We start from the raw sequence: 15626 nt of genomic DNA, 5'->3' as shown, positions 1-15626 counted from the left end.
AATGCTGTCAGGGATGCTTTCACTACCTGGAGAATCAGGGGAGGCTTCTTGGAAGAGGTGTCATGAGGGATCCATATTGACTCAATGTACCTATACTTCCCATGGGGAGACTTAGAATACTCTGAGGCTCTGGTGAGGCTGAGTTCCCTTCTTATCATCAGATGGCCTATAACCCAAGGAACTAGCAGCTCTCCACTACTGACTATACCTTCCCCTCTCCCAGGATCCTCAAGAAACAAGAAGATACAGCAAGGGAGGACACAATACAGGTTGACCGCCCTGCCAAAAAGAAATCTTGCTGTGGCTGATAAGAGTCCTCCTAGGCCTGCTCCCTGCAGGCGTGAGGTCATAGGACTTACCCCGAATCCTGCATAGGGGCTCCTGCTTGGATGTTTCCACCACAGCCTGGTTAAGCCTTTGTCTCTGTCAGCGACTTGCCTCCACCAACAGGAAGGGAAACACATCCAGTCAGGAAAGCTGCTTTCGGAGCATTTTGGAGTCTTCTTTCTCTTCTCTCTCTAGACCCCAGGTGCCCATTTTCCCCCCAGCTTGGTTTTGTGGGGAAAAGAAACAGATGGGCTTTTCCAGAAAAATCACCACATGCCTTCTCCACCTCCCTTCTCCTCCCCTTGCCCTTAGGAGCTGCAGCACCGTGGTTGCCATGACAACTGCGCAGGGCCGACTTGCTGCTTCCTGTAGGCCAAAGATACAGTTTTCAGGCAGGGCCAGGGCGGTGGGTCTTCCTTTGGCTCCTGTTCTCTGGGTATCAATGGGATGCTCTAGGCATATGCTTCATGGACCCTGAGATGCCCATATGGTATTGAAAAAAACAAGCCAGGGCGTCCACATTCTATTGCACACCCCACCCTTAAGGGTCCTGCTCCTTGCCAGGCTGCAGAACCCAGACTCTCAGCAGCCGCCATGCCTCCTGTATTTGTCCCGTCGGGGTCTCTGGAACGTGCCTTACAAGAAACCCACATCTTCTCCTCTTAACCACCCACTCATGACCCTGACTCCAAGGTGGACTGTGGGTGATAAATGTGTGCCTGGGGTTAGGGAGTGGGCTTACTTCCTACTTAACTTTGACTAAGAGACGAAAAGAAAACGAGGGGAAAAACCCATCTGCTGCTAAACAGAGCGACCATTTCTGGAGTATAAATAAGGTATATATAGCTCCATAAAAGCCATTTCCCAATGTTTCTCAAAATAGCTCTTTGAAAAATTGTACATGATGATTAATAGGGTAGATTGACATGCAGGCAGTGAGGCCCAGCACCAGGTCCATAGTTACAGATTTCGTTTTATTTTATTTTATTTCCAGAAGACTGTATTTAAAAAAAGAAAGTGTGGCTGTGTTGTTGACATATAGCTGGTGTTTGAGAAGTGAGCAGAGTATAGCTGCAGGCTTCAGCACCCCTGGGACTTCACCAGAACAGGGCACATGCATTACGGGGAATGATCCCATGTGTGGTCCCTTCGTCTCGGTGGTGGTGACTTCCCAGCCCCAGCAGGGCTCCAGCATCACTGGCTGGCCGTCAGGGGGACTGGCGAGGGGAGGGCATTCTTGCCCTGGGTGGAAGCTTGGATGAAAAGATCGTAACTCTAGGGCTGTAGGCCCAGCCCCACAGGAAAGTGAGTAGTATTCGTAGCCAAGCAGGACAACATAGAAAAGGAGAGGAGCAGAAAGTGTCCATGGCCTCCAAGAAGATTCAAGGCAACTGTACACAGCCAGCCAGGCAAGAGTCTGTCCACTGGTCAGAGTTCCCAAGGGTGTTCCCTGTAGCCGCCTCCTCAGCTTCCTAAAAAGGTCAGGCCCCCATGGATCACTAAGCAAGTGCCTACCTCCTATTTGCAGGCTTTTGTCTCCCTCACTGAGTGCTTGGAGGCACCAGGGAGCCCATGGAGGGTGCAGGACAAAAGCCAGCACTGAGCACCAGGAGGTGCCCCATGAGCGTGGGTCAGTCAGCCCCCTGTCTGGGCTGCCATCTCATCAGTAAAATGAACGGTGGGCTCTGTGATGATTCTCACTCTATTTGCTCAGAATGCTTATGATGATTCCTTCATTTTCCAACTTAGGCTGGCCCTGGCCCCTAGTCCAAATTTGAAGGGAACTCACAGGAAACTCCTTTCTCTAAGAGAGGGCCCTGGGAGTGGTCTCATTTGTGGGATGCAGGGGATGATGGGTCACCCAGAAGTGGCCCTCCAATATCTGTGTGGGTGTTGCTGTGTGAACATGTGTTGTTGCGGGGGTGGGGGCAGATAGAGGATAAAGATCACCATAAAGAAAGTAAACCAAATCTCCTGCTTCTGAAAACAAAAAAAAAACAGAGATGATGGTTGGAATTTATGGGGCAAGCAGGCCATACCTGGAGTTTCCCAAGCCTACAGATGCCTTTATCTCCTATACCCAATCCCTGGCTTGGGCTGCATTTTTCCATTAAGAAAAAGTGCATTCAGGGTTTAGAGCAGGGTGGACTGATCCTAGGGCCTGACCCTACAGCATGTGGGGTAAATCCCCACAAAGCCTCAAGGTCCAGGCAAAGAAGAGAGGGCAGGAAGGGTCTTTAGGCCCCTGCTGCTTCTTTCTCTAACTCCACTTGAAACAAGTATGGAGGATGGGGCTTCAGAGAGACTCTGAGAAGTTCTGTGTCCCCAGGTCAGAGCTTCCCTTTCTTTCCCCATTCCCTTTAAGCTATCAAGGTGATCAGAGTCACCCCAGTGGCTGTGAGCCTGTCCCAGGGCCCAGCAGAGTGCTGTCAGAGAAACCTCTGGCTCCAAATCATTTACACTGCTGCAATGATCTTGAGTAAGTCACCTGGCCAGGTTTCCTGTTCGTCTGTAGATCGGAGGTTTCAATGTCTACCTCACACGGACACATTAAGTAGTAAATGAGGCAATGAATGTGAAATACTTAGCACAGTGCCTAGCACATAGCTGCTAACAGGTAGGGGCTACCATTGTTATCAACATCAAGTCACTGCCCAGACCACTAGCCTTGCCCTGATTTCAGATTGAGAACCAGCTAACACCTACCAAGCATCTCCCTGTAAGTGGGTGCTCTCACAAATGCTACCTCATTTGAGTAACCAGTTGCCGAGCCCATTTGCCTGGCATATGAGCTTATTTTGGGTGTTGGCTCTTGGCCCTGTTCTCCTTTGTTCCTGTGGGTTTCCTGGCTTTCCAATCAGTACCCACATCTTACGGTATCTGTGGTCTGCTTCCACATAATCCACATAATCCACCCTACCTCCCTGCCTGTGGTTCTCCAGGACGCACTCAGCAGCTCAAACCTGGTGCTAGCGTGTTTACCTAAGAATGACCCGTGCTCATCACCATCCTTGGCCCCACAGTTTCTTCCCTATTCTGACGCCTCTTGCTGCTTCTTGCATCTGCTGCTGCCCTCAGCCTTGAGTTGCCAAACCAGGGGCTTCAGCACCAATCCAAAGCCCCAGTTGTTTTTTGTTTTTAAGATTTACTTATTTATTTGAGAGAGAGAGAGAAAGCATGCATGGGGTGGAGGAACAGAGGGAGAGGGAGAGGGAGAGAGAAACTCAAGCAGACTCCACGTTGAGCGTGTAGTTCAATGTGGGGCTCGATCTCACAACCTGAGATCACGACCAGAGCCAAAACCGAGAGTCAGATGCTTTAACCGACTGAGCCACCCAGATGCCCTGCCCCAGTTGTTTTGCTACTTGTCTAGCATTTACCTTACTTGACAGTCTGTTTGGGGTCTTTTCTCTTCTTCTGTGATACACTAGCTTTCTTCCACCTCTTCCCATCCTGTTCTTAACACTTCCACCCAATCTTGGACTCCCCTCTTTCCTACTCTACTCCTTGGGCCCACTCCAGGCCACACCTGTATGTTCTATCAAAAATAGCTCAACCCTTTTTCTCTGTCACTAGTAGTCAATGCTCCAAAGGATCTTAAACCAATTTCAGCTAAGGTATTAAAGCAAATGGTGGTTTAAGGTCTATACGTATACTTTAACAAAAAACTTTAAAAGAGGCAAAACTCTAGCTCAAGTAAACCCCTGGTGGTCATGGGGGTCAAGTATTTAGGACAGAACTGCCCTCTCTAAGGTGGTTTGCTTCAGGTATTTTGGAACTCTATTTCCGGGTTCGTATATGTTTGTAATTGTTATGTCTTCTTCTTTATCATTATAAGGTGTCTTTCTTGCCTTTGGTAACAATTTTTGTCTTAAAGTCTATTTTGTCTGATATTAGTAGAGGCGCTCCAGCTCTCTTTTGGTTGCTCTTGCTATAACGTTTCCATTCTTGTACTTTCTCCCTATTTATACTTTTAAATCTAAACTGAGTCTCTTGTAGACAACATATAGTATGATCGTGTTTTTTAATATATTCTTCCAATCTCTGCCTTTTCATTGGAAAGTTTGCTATGCTTACATTTAATATATTGGGTAAAGTAAAATTTATGTCTGCCATTTTGCTATTTCTTTTCTATATTTCATGTCTTTTTGTTCCTCTATTTCTCCATTACTACTTCTTTTGTGTTAAATAGTTATTTTCTAGTGTACTATTTTAACTATCTTGTTATTTCATTTACTATATTTTTTTAACTTATTTTCTCAGTTGGTGCCCTAGAAGTAACCATTAATATCTTGGTTTATAACAATCTAGTTTGGATTAACACCACCTTAATTTCAATACTACACAAAACTTTGCTCCTGTATAATTCCTTTCCCCTCTCCTGTATGTTGTTATTATCATAAATTACATCTTTATACATTTTCTTCCCATGAACATAGATTTATTGTTATTGCTTTTATGCAGTTCTCTTTTAAATCAGATTTAAAAAGAAGTCATAAACAAAAAAATGCATTCATACTATTTTCTATATTTAATTATGTAATTACTTTTATCAGTGCTCTTTATTTCTTCATGTTGATTCAAGTTACCATCTAGTACTTCACTAGTATTTCTTATAGGGAAGGTCTGCTAAAGACCACCTCTCTCAGTTTTGTTTATATGAAAATATCTTGATTTATCTTTCAGTTTTGAAAGATAGTTTTGTCAGATATTGAACTTTTGGTTGACAGGGTTATTTTCCCCTTGCTACTTTGAATATACCATCCCCTGTTTCTGGCCCCATAGTTTCAGATGAGAAATTAACTGTTTATCTTATTGAGGCTCTTTTGTATATGATGAGTTGCCTCTCTCTTGCTGCTCTCAAAATCCTTTGTCTTTGTCTTTCAACAGTTTGATTTTGATGTATCTAGCTGTAGATCTCTTTGAGTTTATCCTACTTGGAGTTGTTGAGCTTCTTGGATGTGTAGATTGATGGCTTTCATCAAATTTCGAGAAGTTTTAGTCATTATTTCTTTAAATATTCTTTATATCCCTTTCTCCCTCTCTTTTCCTTCTAGAACTCCTGTGATGTGCATATTGGCATGCTTGGTGGTGTCCCACAGGTTTCTGAGATTTTGTTCATTTTTCTTCATTATTTTTTGTGTTATCCCGACTGGATAATCTCAACAGCCCTATCTTCAAGTTCACTGATCTTTCTTCTGCCTGCTCAAATATGTTATTGGGACCTTCTAGTGAAATTTTTATTTCCATTATTGTACTTTTCGACTCCAGAATTTCTGTTCGGTCCCTTTTATAATTTTTATATCTTCATTGATTCTATTTGGTGGGACATTGTTCTCAGACTTTCCTTTAATTATTTAGATGTGGTTTCCTTTAGGTCTTTGAACATATTTAAAATAGCTGGCTTCAAGTTTCAAAGACCTCACATTGCTAGCCATCTGTACTGTGCACAAATCAAGTTCTGTTTGCCAGTCTTGCCTCCTTCCTCACACTCCACACAACATTTCCAGGATTTGTCTCATGCCTTAGTGCCACCTCTAACCTCCTCCCTAAACCTTTCCTGTCTTCTGGATTAAAGGAGGGATATGAAACTCAGAAAACTTTCAGTTCTGAGAACCGTCCCCTCCACCTTGAGCTTCTGGATATCCTGCTGGAGATGAGCTGCCCAAGGAAATGTCCATCCCCTTGATGAAGTGAAAGAAAGCCAGGAATCCTCAAGCAGTGTTCCCTTTCCTGCCAGAAAGGCAGACATAGCACAAAGTTTCATTCAGAGGGGATAGGTGGGGGAATAGTACAGATCAAAAGTGTCTAATTACTTCAAAATAATGAAATCATAGTACACAAACATACAGAAACAAAGATATAAGTAGCTTCTTGCTGACTGGGCTTAGGAGCACTGTCACCTCTCCTCTCGTTATTTGGGGAAAAAGAAATTGGCTACACAAATCCCAACCAAGTTTAGTCAAAATCTATAGGATTTTACTTTATTAGTTATTTCTTCCCTTCTTATTTGGGTATGTGTGTGTCAGGGTGAGGGGTAGGGATGATGATGGTTGACATGATGTAGGCTAAACCTCACCCACTTCCTAACTCCATTAATGTCCCTATTAATAAATATGTTCATTTTCAGCAGTAGCAGTAACAACAAACATCATAACTCCAACTTTCCAATTTAGTGGAGCCAGTTTCAGTGAAGTGCCCTACTTAGGAAGAACCTTCCTGGAAATGATGGGGGTTGGGAAACCATATGGTGCTTGTCTGAGGACCTGAAACCAATATAGAAACTGAGAAGCATTTGGTGAGGTTGTGTTCATTTATCATCCTGGGGCAGGACTGAGTCGAGTCCAAGAATGGACCCTTCTCTCAGGGCTGGAGCTTCATCAGCACTTTGGCTCTAATTCAGAAGTGGGAGTTGCAGGCTCTTGACATAGCACCAGGAGCCTCCCTGCCCAGCAAATGAAGACTCTTAGGGCCAGTGGGGCATGTGCCATCATAATGAATTATGACTGGATCCATCTGACCTATAAAAGTAAATACTACCCATAAAAACTCTGCACTACTAAGCAAAAATTCCCAAAGAACATGGACAGAAGGAATGGGATTTTTTTTTTTAACTTGGAATTGAAACATGGAGAGCTCAAGGAGCCTCATAATGAATTTGAGTAAGATGATTATGGAAGTAGATTCATTGAGCATGTGTAGCACCAGGTCAAGGACAGAGTGTCAGGGTATGATTTAACATCTAGTCCATAGGCTCCCCAAGGCCATTCTGTAATGATATTGTATTGTGCTTATTTATACACACTGCCCACAGGGCTGTAATGAGTGAAATGCACTGGACTGAACTCCCGAGGGTAGGAGCATTCATCTCTGCTTCATGCTTGGCACAGTGTCTGGCAAACAATGTTTGCCTTGTAGGAGCAGTTAAGAACAGAATCATTTCTCAAGAACAAGGCCCACCACTTGGTGAGCCACTCCACTGGAGTCCCAGTTCCCAGAGGCTGGATGACTGTGTCCCTGTGATGTGGTAGACCCATGCGGTTGCCTCACTGGTTCAAAATGAGCTGTTGCTTCTGGCTCTTAAAACAGTGCTGAGAAGCATTCCAGCTGCTGTGATTCAATTGCATTTCAGACAGTGTGATGCCCATCAAAGCATTCTATCTCATCACCCCGCAGCCTCTCCAGCTGTTGCTAGTAGCAATCCATTACCATCAGGCGGCTCAACAACTCAATTTGACTTGGGCTCCATGCCTCTGTACATAAAAGATGCTTCTCTGCCTGGTTCTCTTCCTTCTTGGTATGGAACAGACCATCTTTACCTAGGCTGTGCCTCTCCCAGATGTTTTCTCTAACCTGTAACGATCTGCTCAGAATAAGAACCTGCACACAAGTTGTGTGGCCTTAGACAAAACCTGGAACTTCTTGGTGCTCTGATCCCTAGCTTCTAAATGTGTCAAATAGTGTTCTCTGTCCTACTGTCTGCTAGTGTGAAGGTCAAACAAGAACTCTTCAAAGGAAGAAAGAAATTGCAACACTTCTTGGTAACCAGGAGAAGCTGGGGTCTTAGGTAAGAGTATCTCCCATTTCTCTGGGCTAGTAGAATGGGGAAAACTTGCATTCCTTCAAGCTACAGACTTCTAAGAATGCTTTGTCTCTTTCCACTCTGCCTTGAAATGGGACAGGAGCCCAGCATCGCAGAATACAGGGTTCTCACTGGCAGGGTTCTGGTCTCATTCGTTTTTTTATTTACGTAATAGATGCTAGGTGTGGATGTGTAGATTTGTTGCCCAGTCAAGACTTCAGATAGTGCGCTCCTAATTGAACCACCTTTACATAAATGGTTTATAGACTTCACTTTGGGATTGTGAAGAGCTCTGGAGTTGGAGGGGAGTGATGGTTGCACACAATATTGTGACTGTACCTACTGAATTGTACCTTTGTAAATGGTTAAAATTGCAAATTTTACATTTTGTATATTTTACTATAATACATTTTTTTCAGAAAACACTTTCACAAACAATTATGTTCCTTGAATGAATATAGGATTGACTCTCTTCGATGCCCAACAACTGAAGGTCTAAGACATTTCTCTCAGGTTTTATCAGAGATAAGGGAGCGTGAAAGGAAGACAAGCTTACTGAATGCCCTTGATGCTTCAGGGTACTCAAGGGGAAGAAATACCTAGGAACCCACAAGTATATAGTAACATTCCATAAAAATGCCATGACCACAATTCCCTGGGTCCCCTTCCCTTAAGGGCTTCAGCCAGCCCCACCCCACCCTGGATTTTCCTGGCACTTCTGCTCCTGCACACCGTTCTCTTTAGGAATTTGGCTCCATTCCTTGTAGATAAGCTCCTGGAGACAGGACCTCCATATCCTCTATGCCAACAGGAGGGGCTAAGTTGGTCCCAGGGTATGGGCTCAATAAGAGTGTGTTGAATGACACAAAAAATGAATGGCAAAAGTCTTTTGTTATTCCTGAAATTTTATTGCGTTGACTACAGCAGGAAATACCTCATTAGCATTCAGAAATACTTTGGTTTAGCAAGACTTATGCTATAATTGTTTGTGGTAAGGACACTAGGAACTAGCATAGGAGGACTGGAGTCAGAGAGGACCCGAATACTGTGTTCCATGATGAAGGGCTGACTTGGGCATTATACTTGTTCTGAGCGACTCCACAGGCCAGATTAAGACCAGCCAGCACTAGCATGGGGATTGCGACCTATCCTAAGGAAGTTCATCCCAGTGAGCACTGCCCAGCAATGGAATAGGCTGCCTCACCAGATAGTGAGCTCCCTGACACTAGAGGTATTCAAGCAGATGTTGAACACTCTGCTCTTAGGATTGCCTTTACCTCTACTCCACCAACCCTGAGAGTCTGGGATTGTTTTGAACCAAGACTGAAGTAAAGGTGTACGGTGTGAGGCATGTGGGGGAGTCTGGATGAGTTGACCAGGAAGCGTCCCTGGACCAGGAGAATGTTGAGCCCATCCATTTCTCTAGTTTGTATTCCCACTCACCCTTCTCCACTTTCTACCCTGCCCCACTTCTGCCCCACTTTTCCCTCCCTTTCCCGTCTTCTTTATCTCTCTCTCTTTCCACCACGCCCTCTTCTAGCCTGCTCCCGCTGCCAGGGAGTAGAAAGCACCTGGCCTAAAAGTCTCCCCGTACTTGTGCTGCTTGGCTGGCATGGGGAGAGGTGCTGCGTCTTTGCCAGCGTCCTGCTAGCTCCTCTATTGTGGCAAGTGAAATTACCAGCTTCACACTGCGGGTCTATTTAAATCAGCCTTTCATGTCTGATGGATTTAAAAATATGCTAGAAGTCAGCATCTTAAATACAAGAAACACAAACAAGCAGATGAGGCTGCGTTTCCCTCCCTCTGTGCCCACCCCACCCTCCTCCCTTCCTCCCACTCTCTTCTGCCCCCTCCCAAGGCAGTTTTCATTCAGGAGGCCCATCTCCCCCCTTCCCACCCCTCCCCTTCTCTAGCTGGCGCTGCAGTCTTCAGCCTGAGCAGGGGCTGGGAGCCCCGGGGGGTCTAGGTTCCCTCCTCAACTCTGCGGGACACAAATAAGGCCACCCAGCAGTGAACGCGGATGCGGGCATCCTCGCTTCCAACATGGCCAGGGGGGTCTTCTGCACTGACTGTTGTGTGCAAATGCAACCCCAGACAGAACCCAGGGAGGGCTCATCAGCCTCGCTCCTGTCACAGATGAGGCTGTGGCCCAGGCAGGAGGGAGGACCTGCTGGGTTCAGAGGTCAGTGAGCGGCTATGCTGGCTCCTGGCCCACTGCCCCAGCAGTCCACAGCCCGCCTTCCCAAGCATGTGTGTGCAGTTTTCCTGGAAGGCCATTTGCTACCCCGAGCCCCACAGCTCCCAGTAATCCTCCTGTGAGAGTTCCTCAGGCTCCGGTCACAACAGGGGTACCTGATCTGTCCCTGGATATTCATTGGGGACCCTCTCTGGGGCCTTGGCCCACTTGGGCTGACCTAGCCCAATTTTCTTCAGTTATAATTTAAGTCATATTCCCTCTAAGCCCGGAGTGTCTTCTCTTTGAGACTTGACAAGTGGGCCCCACAGCATGTCCTCTGCCTGTGGGGCGGCGGCCGGCCCCGGGCCTGCAGCGGGGAGACCAGGAGAGCTGCCTCACCTGGAAACGGCTCGACTGCTCTGCCCATGGCTCAGGCAGACACGGTGGTTCCAGCTGGTGGTCCTCAACCTTGGATGCCCACTGGAATCACCTCGGCAGTTTTTCTTTATCTTTCCTGGCTCATTTATTTTTATTTTTTCTACTTCTATTTGTTTTATCATTTTAAAAAAATAATGCCAACCCCCCCACACACCAGAATTTCTGATGTAAGTAGAAGGTAAAAGAGCTTTAAAAAAATTGTTTAGTATTACCATTAATAGCAATAAAAATAATGGAATGGAATAATAGAAAGTGAAAAATCTTTGCTCATGTGTGAACATTTTCTTGACCTTGGATCTGCTCTTGCGTGCCTGTGTCTTTGCCCATTCTGTTCCCTCTGGCTGGATTTTTGAAGAGAAATTCAAGGACTTGCTGATGGCCATGCAGCAGGCTGTCCTGAGGCCAATGGCCTAACAAGGTGCTGAGGCCTCCGCAGGCTTACGCAGCCTCTCAGTTCCTGGCCTTCGAGGGCAGCCACGTGCTGATGCTCTACACTCACGAGGGACCGTTGGGGCTCAGGTGCCATGCTGAATTCATCGTGTGTCTGTGGATCTAGAGCACACACACACACACACACACACACACACTCACACACACATGCGCACACACACACGCACACACATGCACACATGAAGCCATACATGCATACCACACTCAGGTACTCATACACACACCTGCAGGTACCACACACACCACACACTCAGACACACACACACACACACACACCACCACATCACATACTGAGATACCACACACTCACACATGTACCACACACACCACACACTCAGACACACTCAGACACACCACACACACTTATACTTGCATACACACATTCACACAACACACGCATACCACACACGCCGTACACTGAGACACCACACACTCATGTTTGTATCACACACAAATACACCACACACATACCACACACACTGAGGAAACTGCACACTCTACCCATTCCAGTTTCAGCCCCAACTCCTTCCCCAATTGTCCCACCACTGATAGCTTGAAATACTTTCCATGAAAGTTTGAATATGTGCCATCATGCCAAGCAATACACTATGCCCTTGGACCATAAAAAAGAAGGAGAAAAATATAAGAAGTCCAAAGTCAGTGGAACTTGACCAGCAGAGAGATGGGAAATGAGAGAGAGAGCGCAGGATGCCCTGGGACGTGGGAAGTTAGTGAGACTAAGTTGTCCCTGGCTTTGGAGTGGGGAGAAGCTGCCTTTAGCAAAGGATTGAATGGAGTCTGATGGGGAAAATAGGGGGGCGCCCTTGGGCAAAGATAGAAAGGGAGCGGTCCAAGCAGTGGGGACTAGCATGGCAGGAAGAGAGAGGGGGAGGGAAGGCAGTTTGGGGATCCAGCAGGCCTGGCTGCCAGGCTTGTGGGCGGGTGTGGGATGAGGATTCTGGGGTTGGGGATGGAGAATGAATCCGGGGATGTAAGCAGATGAGGCCAAACCTTGAGATCCTGCCTGGACCCAGAAGAGTTTAAATGCCATCTTGTCAGTGACAAGGAACTGGTGGAGGGTTTTAAACAAGGAAGTGACAGGGTCAGATTTGTGACTCAATGCAGGAAGACAGGTGGGGATTTCTGATGCTGGTCCCAGGACCCTGTGCTGAGAGGACCAGGGTGTGGCGAGGAGGGAGAAAGAACCTCATAACCAGCCAACCTCAACTTTCAGCACGACCCATGTTTGCCCATGAGCCAGGCCACGTTTTAAACCTTGGCCTTCTCTCTCTGTCTTCCCGCAGCCCGGTGTGTTCCCAGGCTGGCCACTACCTCCTCCTTCTGAGATAGGGAAACCGAAGAGCTCCATCAAAAGACTCTGAAGGAAGGGGTGGGAGGAGTAGGGCTGCACAGTGTTCAGGATCTGGGGGGGGGAGGGTGCTGAGATTGACAAGCAGCAGATGGAATTGGAGGGCAAACAATGTGGTCACATCTAAGTGCAGGGACTCTGGCCCCCGACTTAAGAGTTTAGGGGCTGGGTAAGTCCTAGCTGTGTTGCTCACCAGCCTTGCTCTGGAGGGGGTCCTCATGCTGACTAACTCTCTAGTTCCATAGATGGAAGATGTCTGCAGAGGGACATCTTTTGCTCCTGTCCTGCTTCTATCCTTGCTAGGACCTCCACCCCCACTTTACACATGCCTCATAGTGCAAATAATGTGTGGCCTCCTTGTAAGGGACAAGGAGTTAATGATTTCTTTGGAAGTCATCCAGCACAACAGATAACGTCTAAGGAAGGAGTGGGCAAGAATGACCCACAAAGGCATCATATGCATATTCCAGCCCACGGGTGCTAGACATCTTGACACCAAGACCCCCTGACTCCAAGGAATAAGTGACTTATAGGGGACACCTGGACCGTTAACCTTGCTCAAACCAGTGCCAGGATGCCTGAGAGGACACATACCAGACCATAATCCTCAGTAAAAACCCCAGGCTCCAAACAAGGACAAGACTCTCTTCTTTTCTGAGTCTCCTGGATGCTCTGTCTGTATCTGCAATCTCTCTGTATCTTCAATAACCTCTGCTCTCACTTCCTGCTGGCTTGCATTTGATTTCTATCCTGCACGTAGCCAAGGACCCCCGCTGTGTTTTTGGGCCCAGGCTGCCTGCATCAATCCCATACCTTAAGTCATTAAACCTCAACCACCGATTTTTTCCAATTAAATCCAGTGGGCCTTAGGAAAGTTGGTTTCTCAGAAGGAGGTGGGGGCTTAGGGATTATACACTGCAAACCTCAAGCCAAATAAAATTAGATTTTGTTTCATCCACTACTTTGAATTCTCCAGGTCCGAATTGCCTCCATGCACATACATAGTCAAAGCTAGATGTGGTTTGTGGACTGGGCAGCGGTAACAGAAAACCCACAAATATACAGCACTTTAGAGTTTACAAGTTTCTTCCACAACACCCTCTGCGGACATCTTGCATCTATGGAACTAGAGAGTTAGTTAGCATGAGGACCCCCTCCAGAGCAAGGCTGGTGAGCAACACAGCTAGGACTTACCCAGCCCCCGAACTCTTAAGTCGGGGGCCAGAGTCACTGCACTTAGATGTGACCACATTGTTTGCCCTCCAATTCCATCTGCTGCTTGTCAATCCCAGCACCCTCCCCCCCCCAGATCCTGAACACTGTGCAGCCCTACTCCTCCCACCCCTTCCTTCACCTTCCTCGGAAGCCCACATCTCCACAGGCCTCCTTGTTTGGGGACACTCTGGGCAGTGACACATGAAAGGGAATCTAATCAGAGATCATCAATAGGCAATATTAGCAGAGCCAAATGAAGTCCCCGCCTGGATGAGAGTCAGCCAGCCCTGGCCAGCAGGCAGCCAGGACCCCTAATTCCATTTCCTCTTGGTTATTAAAATGATTTTCCAAGAGATAAATGCCATCTTAGGAGAGTCACAGACTAATAAAGTGCAGTCAAGTGCCCGGAGAACACCGGCATCCAGGCCTCTGTTCCCATTTCCTTTGGCTGCTCACCGGCAAAGCGTCTGTGGTGTCTTTCTGCAGACCTCGAGGGACCTTCATTTTCCCCCTCGAGCCTTATTTCTCCCCCTGACACGGGACCCCGCGAAAAAGCCCAGCAGCCCTCCTCCTTTCCCCCACTGAAAAGTCAGGCACCAGATCTTCTTGGAAAACTCTGAGCCCAGGGTGACAAAATAAGAGCCATGGAACTGCAGAATGAGAGAATCAGATTCTTCAGGCCGTCCGTGGGGGCAAGGGAGGGGGGCGCCTGGAGATCAGGCCCAGCGAGCACCTTCATTTCATAGACGAGAACCCTCAGGCCTAGAGGGGGCCACACATGAGGTCCCAACAGCAGGAGCAACAGATATACTGGCAATGGCAGCAAGCCATCATCTGCCCCTTGGGCAAATATTTATCCCATGTCTCTGATAGGCCATGGGACTCTACTCAACACTGAAGCACACTAAGTGAGCTGTAGAAGCTTCCTTCCAGGAGACGGCAGTCTCAGGGTGGGGGAAGCAGACACAAAATGAGCTACTGCTAATATAGCATCATTGGTGGGGCACAGAGAGCTGCCCAGAGACACAGGGAGCCAAGTGGTGAGGCTCACGGAGGCCCACGTGTCCGAGTCCCAGAGACACTCAGAGGCCGGCGTAAGTCAGAGGCTTAGCCTGTAATCAGCAATGATAGTGAACATACACCTGTTGGCTGAGCCCTAGGCACGGTTCTCATTTCATCCTTCCAACCCACCTCTGAGGAAAATAGTACCGCCAGGTTACAGGTTGAGGAAACTGAGGCAGAAAGAGGCTGGCAGCCTTGCCCGAGGTTATGCAGCCGGGAGAGGGAGAACTGGGGCCCTAGCTTCTGAGTCCACACTCCAGCGCGGCCAGTGCTCCTCTGCTCTCGGGTGACTGTGAGCCCTCAGATAGGACACCATGGGCAGCCTCCCGCCACTACGGCCTCAGCTTCCCCAAGCCCTGGACCTGCTCCCAGGGTGTCTCCAATCCAGGCATCTGCAAAACCACCTTCACAATTGTTTCCAAGCAACAGGATCGTGAGCCTTTTCTTCTTGGCCCCACAAAGCAAGCATGCCCATCTACTGCGGGCAGAGACTCTACTGGGAGTTGTTTCTCCCTCCTTCCCCCTAAGAGGAAGTTACCTACATGTTCTCGTCTGGGACCCTCGGTTCCAAGAAGAGGGAGCTACCGTTTATAAGCAGCTGCCACGTGCTGCGTGCTGTGTGGGCTGAGTCAGCAGGCCACCTCAGATTATCTCGTCCAACACATGCAACAACCCTGGAGAAAGGTGTGAGTTTCATCCGCATTTAACAGAGGAACAAAGACTCCCAGTAACTTGTGGCAGGTCTCAGAGCCACTGGCTGCAGGAATCAGCCTTCCGCCCCAGTCTGTTTATCTCCAAAGCTGTCTGGAGTTCAAGGCATCCTCCATGACCATGAAACTGAGGGGTGAATCTGTGAAGTCTGCATCTTTGGCTTCAAGCACAATGCTGTATCCAACTGAGCTAACCAACCGTGGCCAGGAAGCAATTGTCATAATACCAGAAACCCATTATGACCCACGAAACCTCGGAAAGATGCATCAAGAATCGGTCTGTGAGTTGAAAGCGAT

The 15626-nt window shown here is 47.5% G+C and overlaps 1 protein-coding gene across 1 annotated transcript in view; it reads left to right on the top strand.

Moving 5' to 3' along the window:
• Nucleotides 1-10737, top strand: part of CRACR2A (calcium release activated channel regulator 2A) — a 142226-nt gene extending 131489 nt beyond the window's left edge. Inside the window, exon 20 of the mRNA XM_045781296.2 lies at nucleotides 224-10737. Coding sequence (XP_045637252.1) covers nucleotides 224-308 — 85 coding nt within the window. The 3' untranslated portion in view covers nucleotides 309-10737. The remainder of the gene's footprint in view (nucleotides 1-223) is intronic.
• Nucleotides 10738-15626: the final 4889 nt, after the last annotated feature.

This window comes from Ursus americanus, chromosome 25, assembly GCF_024610735.1.
Source record: "Ursus americanus isolate L20-20 chromosome 25, mUrsAme1.1.p, whole genome shotgun sequence".
Taxonomy (NCBI): Eukaryota; Metazoa; Chordata; class Mammalia; order Carnivora; family Ursidae; genus Ursus; species Ursus americanus.
Note: the sequence above shows the minus strand (reverse complement) of the source record. Positions and strands in the feature narration are given on the sequence as shown.